General features: G+C 39.7%; 1 protein-coding gene across 2 annotated transcripts in view; it reads left to right on the top strand.

Annotated features, from left to right (window-relative positions):
- The window catches only part of LRMDA (leucine rich melanocyte differentiation associated), a 609530-nt gene extending 600617 nt beyond the window's left edge, over positions 1 to 8913 (top strand). The window contains exon 6 of one of the 2 annotated variants that reach the window (XM_054515555.1): positions 6769 to 8913. In XM_054515555.1, the coding sequence (XP_054371530.1) occupies positions 6769 to 6924 (156 nt within the window). In that variant the 3' untranslated portion in view covers positions 6925 to 8913. The remainder of the gene's footprint in view (positions 1 to 6768) is intronic. The other variant, XM_054515554.1, reaches the window with a different exon arrangement.
- Positions 8914 to 9319: the final 406 nt, after the last annotated feature.

Consider the following 9319-nt stretch of genomic DNA (forward strand, 5'->3'; position numbering starts at 1 on the left):
GTTGATTGTTCCACTGCCAGGATACGCATAATGGAAACATTAGCTCCAAGATAACTTTTAATCTGTCAGCCTAATGGCTCCTTAATGTGTAGAGGACTTTAAATGTATGTCAGCCAGGGCTGTATAAAGTAATATAGTTTGTGGCCTGAATGGATCTAGATGACTCCACACCATGACACAATATGGTTTATTATTAAGTATCAGCTCATCAGCTTATTCCCACGGACTTAGACAAGCTTCTCAATTTTCCAGTAACAGATTATGTGAGAAAAAGCTTGCAGTGCATTTTTTTTTTTTTTTTTTTTTACTTTTTCCTTCTCCCCCTGCTTCCAAATTACAAGTTTCTTCCCTGGTTGCACTGGGAGCCCTGAAGTGTATTTACAGCAGGCTGCACTTTATCACACATCAGCTTGACTGCTAGTTTACACTGAACATTTGTGCAGCTTCCTTGGCCCAGGATGCAAACTTCACATCTTTGTATTCCTATCACCTTCATTGCAAATTTTTCCAACATCCCCTCCCTGTTGACTGCTTTGCTCCCCCCTCCCCTACTCTCACTTCCCTGCATACTCCCCCCTTTTTCCCCCTTCCCACAAACAGGCCAGTGAGACTTGACATGTCACAGCACTTGTCTGTGCAGGATACTTGCAATAATTCAGTGTGTTAGTTTGCCTTCTGTGATTCCTCTCAGCTCTAGCTTAGGTGTGTAATTCTAACACCATTGCTGTAGACTGGATACAGATTTGATTTTGTGTCTTTCAGTAATTTCTTTCAGTCTGAAAGACCATTTTGTGCCCCGTGCTGTAGGGTGTCCAGAGGAAAATGTTATCATTTTTCGGCATCCCTGTGCAGGGAGCAGAGCAGAGGTAATTCATCTCCTCTGAATGGGAAGGTTACCTTCCCTGAATGCTGTTACCCTCAGAGAGAGGGGGGAGTCAGGATCAGCAGTTTATTTCAGTTTACTACTGAAGGTATGTCTCCTTTCTCCAGGAAACCTGCAATGGACCACAATCCCTAATTCACAGGCACCTCTTTGGGAGTATTTGGGGACCACTCTGTGAGGACTGTGGCCCTGGTGAAAGAATTTTGCCTTAGCCACAGCCAGCTCTGTCCCCAGCCTTCTCAAGCAAAACCTCACCCCTTTATGCATAGCTACTTTTTGAGAAATTATGCATCATTTTTGCTTACATTTACCGTTTCTATCCTCTTAAAAGTAAATTAACTAGTTTATAGCACAAGGAACATTAATATTTGTGCATTTGTTATGTGAACACTTGTGAGTATGTTACGATAATATTTTAGGTATTTATCTGGGTTTTGTTTCTTGCTGTGTTATTTCAGGTCATTTTAAGATTCTTTTCCACAGCATTTAGCTGTGGTACAACCAAAGGCTTTCTTATCTGTTGTATTCTCCTATTTCTGTTCCTACTTCTCTGGTTTAAGGAGTCAAGCTCTGTGTCTTGACTCCAGCTGGGAGCAATCTGGAAATGTGGTTGCAGCAAACAGATGAAATGGTAGCAGCCAGAGAGCCCATCACATTAGCAAGGACAGCTGCAACTCTTGTGTTGTTGTCCTGTGTCACATTGCAGCTTGTGAGCTCGCTCAGTCCTCCCCACGCTGGCAGGGCTTTGTTTGCTGGGGCCGAGTGCAAGCTGGACCTCTCTGGGTTACACACTTGGCTGCTTTGGGGAGTGCTTGGTGACCCAGATGATCCTTTACACCTTTTCTTGTCTTCCAAGGGATCTTCTCAGATTCCTGTGTCAGAGAATTCATAGGCTAGTTCATATAGAAACAAGCTGGTTTCAATAGAAACAAGCATTCTGTTTCACCAAAAGAATCTGCAAATAAGTTGTCAACAAGACAGCTGGTTAAAGTTGTTAGAATTTCCAGGTAGATAAATACAAAGTGAAAACGTACTAAACTCCTGTACAAAAGGGTTTGCTTTTGGGTTGTTGTTTTCTTTTTTTTTTTTTTTTCCCACCTTTACATATCCCTTAGATAAAAAGATTTTTAAGAGTTTTAGATTAACTTGACTCATGGAGGTGTTTTGCCTAAATCAGTAGCATTATAGACTTTAAATTGTTCATAGCTAGGTATTTATTCTCCTCTAAATGTTGTCAGTAGGGAATTACTTTCCTTTATAGGAAGTTTATATTAATATTTAAGGGAATTTCACAGCTTCTGTTCATTAATTGTAGAATATGCCCAAGTGCCTATGAAAAAAATGATAATGGCATTGATATTTCATCCTGAAGGGTCTCAAAACAATTTACAGATTGGTAGTATAACCACACTGAGATGCACCCAGCTTCTTGGTGGAACATGGCAGCTGTTTAATAGCCTGTAGCAAAACTATGCAACAGCAGGTTGTGCAAAAAGAGATGAATATGGATCAAATACAAATTGGCAGTGGAGGATTTAGGTACTGTGCTCTAATTAAAGTTAGGTAAAGTGGAATTCCAGTAGAATATTGAGTCTGTGTATGGAGTGCCACACTTTATCTGACCGCAGCTCCTGGTAGCAGGCCCTGTGGTTAGTCCCTGTGAGAGACAGGCAGAAGGCTGTTCGCTGAAATCCACTCCCTGATGGATATTGCAGACCAGCGTTTGACAAACACATTTAATTGTGAATACTTTGCTGCTTTCACTTGCAGAGGGGCTTATTAAAAACATTTGATGTTAAAATGGGCGCCTGGTGGGGATGTTGGGCAGATGTGGCAATAGGTTTTGATGGGGGTGGCAAAATTTTTTGGCTTGACTACTTAGTTTTAGTAATTACTTTTTAAAGAAAACTGAATGCTAGTGGAGGAAGCCGTGTTGCTGGAAGCTGCCCAAGTTGTGATGACTGAGAGGTGGGTTTTTCTAAATGTGGAGGATTAATGTGGTAGGAAAAAGGCAACAAGATGCTACCTGACAACAATTCCCTTAGATCACTGTCAGCTTGAGATGAATTTTGACCTGTAACTAACTAAGGCTGTATTATCTATAGGTCTAACACTTCCCATTGCAACTTGTTTTTGCCACTTCTGATATAATACATCTGCAAACCTTTTTTTGCTCTAGCAAAGCATACAGAGGTCTAAAAGCACCATAGCTCTCTGCAAAATATGCCAAATTTAAAAGGAGCTAACATGACTCGAACTTTTTCACATACTTTAGTATGCATGCATGTATGTATTTATTTATTTGGATAATTGGGTTTTCCCCTAGCTAAGGAAAGGCTGGTGCTGCTGACATTACAATGTGTTTGTGAAGAAAGACTGATACCACAACACATGCAAGCAACTGCAAGGTCATTACTTACCCAGCGTAATTAGAACATCCATTCCGAAGGATGGAAACATTTAAAAGATAAAGAGTGAATTTAAAAATGATTCTTCCCAATGCAATTTTTTCATAATTATAGTTCTAACAGCTTGTGGTGATGGTAGAATCAGCTACTTAAGAAAAATTAGAAGCCTCATTCAGGGAAGATGATCCCTCAAGAGACCTTGTGTTGTCATTTCTTAAGAACCTCGAGCAGAAACCTCATTCTGGATGCTGTGTATTGTTTTGATGTATAGGGGGTATATTTAGCTTATTATGGCCAATGCTGGATATTTTAATTAAAAACACAAGAACAGCCACAGATGTATTGTTTTCCCCTCATTCTTTCCCTTGTCTCTGTGCAAAAGAGCAAGTGTACTCCCAGCCCTGCAAGGAAAGAATACTATAGCAGATAGGCAGAAAAAAAGCAGTAGCTTTCCTAAATTCACTTGTGACATATCTTAGCATCAAAATTCTCATTGCAGCACACAAACATTTTGCAGCTCTCTGAGCTTTCTGTAGTTGCCAAAGGGAGGTGGGACATAAAGAGGAAAAACAAAGCAAAACAAATAACCATGCCAGTCACCGCATTTAATTTATGAGGAAGATTATTGTTTTACAAATAACCTTCATGATAAACAAGGTCTCATGGCAACATTTTCAACTGTGCTTTTATCAAGGCTCTCTGAGCAGCATGTGTAATATGCCTGGCAATCGAATCACAGCTGTGTGCCTGGGTAGGGAATCTCTGCGGAGACAACACTTCCTTAATTTAAACAATTGTAGGCTGCAGGATTTCAAAAATTTCAGCTGACTTTAACTGTCACTAGCCCAAGCACCTTTATCCCCAGGCGAGCAGCAGCAGCTGGATTTCATTTCCTGCTGCCAGACTGTCCGACATCTTTGCTGAACATCCCGGGAACAGAGCGTCTTTACTTTAAGGATTTTATTCAAGGTGACAGCTCCTCACACTTTAGTGTTCAGATCACCTCAAGTAGCTGAGATATCAGTGAAAATGAGAGCACTTCTCCAGCAAACTCCAAATTTAGATTGACTGAGGTTATCCTTAGGCCTCTAGACCCAGCCTCCACGACAGCACAGGCCTGCCAGTAACTTTAAAACTACAGTGGAGTTTGTAATGATGTCTGGGGAGAAATATTCTGCCAGAGCAGTGGAGGATACTATAAGCGATAGGAAATGATGTCAGATTTAGTTAGGACTGGAGACAGTGTTAGAATATACTTGGCATAATATGGCACCGGTATCTCTGTCAGCATCTCTGTTTTCTGTCACCGCACACAATCCCAGGCCTGTCTGTAGCCCTGACAGTGTCTTTTCAGATCAGGTTATTGCCAACTTGGAGACTGGCTCAGCACAGCACCATACAGCCCCCTTTGTTTGAAGTCTGCCCTTTTGTCATTAATGCACTTGATGTCTATTTAAATCTGACGGTGAATACAGTATCTGTTTTCCTGTCAGGAGATCATTGACAATATTAATACCTCATGTCCTTGCCTCATTTTCTAAGCACTGACACCTAGCTATAGTCTCCAGCATTCATCAAACAGCACTCTCTCACCAGCATCTCTATAAACAGTCTTTCTTCCAGTCCTTAAGAAATGCAGCAGATCTCAAACAAGACTTTTATCAATGCCAGTGAAAAAGATGTCTAAAGAAGGTCATTAATAAACTGCTCATATCCTTTGCATTTAGAGCTCTAAATGTCCTTGTTACCAACTTGGAATATCTGCTTAGGGAAAGAATAACTTGGTCGTCATTAGACTCTTGTTTAGGAGTGCTGTTATCATCCTTTGCATGTGGAAACTGCTTGACTAGTGAAATTATTGAAATTGAAATTATTGAAGAAAGCTCTATGCAGGAGGGGAAAATGATCAGGCACTGCACTGTATAGTCCCCACTGCATTTGTATTATCCTGAAGAGGAGTGTTTTTCACAACAAATGACAGGCCAATCTATTTCCCCCCCACACCCCTCATAGGAACATGTTGCCATCATGATGTCTTAGAGAGGAAGAAGAGCATGGATTTAGATTATTCTTTCATGACCCATGCCTTCCAAAGCTTTAGTAGCTTATCTTATGTATCTTAACTATATCCAGACACTATACTGGTAAACAGTGGCGCAGAATATAAAAGCTTGCATAGTTAATTCATACTCCAAGTGGGAACTGTAACAGCTGTGTGAGTTCTGGAAATCTAAAACAAGAAAGAATTGAAGATCTGCTCCTCCCCCTTCTTTACCCTTTATGTAAGGCAGTGCTTGTCTCCTTTGGGCTAGGTTATGTTTGCCCTATGGAGGTGAGCTGGATACTTCAGTGACTGCTCTGGTAAGACACTCCCAAGGCAGAGGAGACCCCTCCACCTTCTTTCTGTTCATGGGAGATGACTTATTGAGTATACATGTCTGAGGGCTCTAAGAGCAACTCTGCTAGTAAAATTTAGCATCTTTGAGGATGTTCACAGGTGGGATGTAACTGTGAACTTACGCTTTCACATACCACTTAGTACCACCAGAGGGGATGCTTTTGAATAAGGTAGTGAGATTTGCAGGTATGTGTGTCTCACCCACAGCAGTTAAGGCCTCCTCAGGCATCTTTCTGAGTATACTCACTGTGAATAATGTGCCTTGCCTCCCAAAACCAGTATTATGGCTAATTATTGAAAGCATCCCGCATGTGCCAATATTTAGTGTAATTAAATTGTATCTTGCTCATGGGATGTTGCAGTGTTGTTTGGAGACATACTTTGGAAATGTTTTTATTGAATATTTATTTGTATGTATAAAAATGCTGGAGTCTGGGGAGGCCAACTGTTCTGGCCCATGTCTGTCAATGGCCTCCCATATAGATTTCAGCCACTCCGTTCAGCTCTCTGTCACTGAAAACAAAGGTGACTTAGGTGCTTGCAGTATGACTTTGGAAAAGTTTGACAGGGAGGATCCACATTAACCTGTAATTATTTGCTGTTGAGGTTTTGGGGGTATTTTTGTTTGTTTGTTTTGTTTTGTTTATTTTTGGTTTTTTTTTTTCTTTTTGGTTTCATTCATCAGGAAAACTTTTTAAACACATAGCAGGGAGACGGCAGAGAGGACAAAATATAATTTCAACCCAGACTTTCTGGTTTTTTTAGAAGCAGGAGAGAGGTACTGTGATTTAAAACACACTGTATGATGTTTCAGTGTTATTTAGTTCTAGTTTTGAAGATACTCATGGATGTATGTTTAACAGGATAGCTCATGTAGGTATTTGAACGCATTTTTTGACTGGGTTCAAAGCTGCTGATTGAAATGGCAATACTGAATATTTGAAATGCACAAACTTTCTTTCTTTTGCAGGACAAGAAAAATCTGCTCCTTTCCCTTTTTCAAATTTCCCAAGTTATGTGCTTTATTGCATGTTATTCTACTTCAATCCTAACTGTAATTAATTTCCTTTTTATTGTAGGCATTTTGGGGAAATGTCGCTACATTTACTATGGAAAACATTCCGAGGGCAACAGATTCATCCGAGATGACCAGCTGTAAAACACAGTGCTGTTTGGTGCCTCTTCAATCCCTCCACATGAGAAGCACAAATCACACCTACATTTTAAGCATGTAACTAAAGTCCTCTAGTGCCTTCTGCTGACTTTGCCAAGCCTGTCAAGATCATCCTTCTATCTTAGTCTGAGTAGTCACATAGAGATTGACATGATTGCCTTTAAGCAGGTCCCATCCACCAGTGTGACAGACAGCTGCAGCCGAGCACTGGGCTGGCAGGGGGAGCGCGGTGATGGATTGCCTGGCCCGAGCTGCTGCAGCAGAGCAGGGTCACACCTGGGGCTGGACCGAGCCCGCTCCATCCGCGGCGCCTCCGAAAGCACCGCCTTTATCTCTGCCTGGCCTGCTCAGCCAAAGTAGTGCTGATATCTAAGTGTTTATAAAAGAGAGAGGCTGTAATTTCAGATGAAAAAGCCCTTATCTGTTCTTATTTTTTTCCCTGTGAATTAAGTGCTTGTGTTTCTATCATCTCGTACATGCTTACACAAATCCTTTCACAGTTTGGTAGCACACCCACCCACCCCCAAAATGAGCCTAGATGGATTATTTTTTCTTTCAGCAAGGAAAAATATATATCCTGAAAACATTTTGGCCATGCAAAGCACTGACAATTTGTATAGATGTTCATATGCAAAGGAAAAGGATTTTATAATTTCCCAGACAAATTTTTCTAATTTTTGAATCACATCTCATTGTTTAGTAGCTCTTACCTTCAGAAAAGTGAACATTTCTTTATGTTGTAAAATAATGTCATAACTTAACTGTTTACACTTGGAAGCCCTTGTTAGTGATATTGACAGTGTGAATTATTTCTGGTTTATTGCACAAGCTATTTCTAACTTTTAGGGATTATGTTTATAATTAAATGCTTAAATTTGGGGAAAAAAGTGCTTAAAAGGAGTGATATAAATCTGCCACCAGATGGGTGTGATTATTCAGAGGAGAAAAAGGTCAACAAAAGTAATTGGTGGAATTAACATAATTAGCAGCTTTACTAATATATTAGAGAGACGATATCTACCTTTTGGTATCTATGTAAGAAAGGCTATTGTCAAATTTTCAGTCAAGAAAATAAAAAGGCAGGGCAAATTTTCTGCTTTACTGATAAAGAGGTTGGACATATTTAGAATCATTAACTTGTTACTGTGGAAAAAAATAAAGTCCCATACTTCATGCATGTACAATGGTATTGGCCAAGGAATATGCAGAAATTCTGACCTCTTGGCTGTTCCAAACCCATTCATACTGATCCCAGTTGAGAGGTATCCATGTCTAGCTGTTCTTGGTTTGTTTGAAATGACTTGGTGGTCTTTATTCACTTTCCTGGTTAAAAAAAAACATACCAGTCTTTAGAAACTCACTACCTTGGGAGCTTTTATCAGCTGGCATTACAGGTGGAAGTGAACTGAACATGGAAGGCAGTCGTGAAAGCAGATGTGACTGATGAAATAGTGAGGCAGGCACTGGCTGGGTGCCAAAGGAAAGCTCGCTGCTGCTCAGCATTTTAGGCCTCACTCAGTAAACGGAAGCCTTTGCTCACTCTGCAAGTATATAATAAATTTTTAACAGATACTTAAAATCACTGATGAACATAGAATGATCCAGTTCACACCACCTGTAGCTCAAATGGAGATCTGAGCTGTTTGATTGGTGTCTGGAAGGCACGTTCGAGCCTCTTGTCATGCCTCTTCTAATGTCATACATGACCAAAAATATAAGGCCAATATAAGACATTGCAAGTCCAAGATGATACCAGATAAATGAAAACTACATGCCTTTTTCTTTAATCAAAAATATTAATAGAAATATTTAGGGCACTTGTCATCTGTTTTGGTCACCAAAATAACAGCAATCTTAGTTTGTTCCTATCATGATGTCTGTTTTGAATGCCTCCACACATTTTGGCTATGGCAATGTTATAGGCAGCAGGATTTGGAATAGGGATGTTTAGAATAACCTAATGTCACTTTCAGTCTGTTTGCATATATGTTCTTGTCTTTATAAAAGGCTTTAACCCTGCCTCAAACAATAAACAGCACTTGCAAACTGACCGCATGATTTTTCCATCTTTATTTTGCTTGTTTACTTTTCCTAATGTCAAAACCATTTCTATCATTTTCAGGAGTGTTTTTTTTCCTAGCAAAGCTTTGGAGGCAAAAATATTTTTGGAATTAAATTTGATCAAATTCTCTTCCACTTTGGATTTTGTTTTCACTTGGGGGATTATGTACCTAGAATTAAATATGGTAAAGCCCTAATTGAAATCTTTTTGAAGGGAATTCACACTAAATGCCTCTGATTCTGGAGAATCCAAAAGAAAATCTGTGAGTAATTATTTTGTTTTACTAGCATGGATTAGGATATTATTTAAAAACATGCATGGATGTGTATTACTGTTTATGCAAACGTCTTCTTTCTTTTTAAATATGCAGAGCATTATATTTTCTGATGTGTTC

This window comes from Molothrus ater, chromosome 8 (assembly GCF_012460135.2).
Source record: "Molothrus ater isolate BHLD 08-10-18 breed brown headed cowbird chromosome 8, BPBGC_Mater_1.1, whole genome shotgun sequence".
NCBI classification, from domain to species: Eukaryota; Metazoa; Chordata; class Aves; order Passeriformes; family Icteridae; genus Molothrus; species Molothrus ater.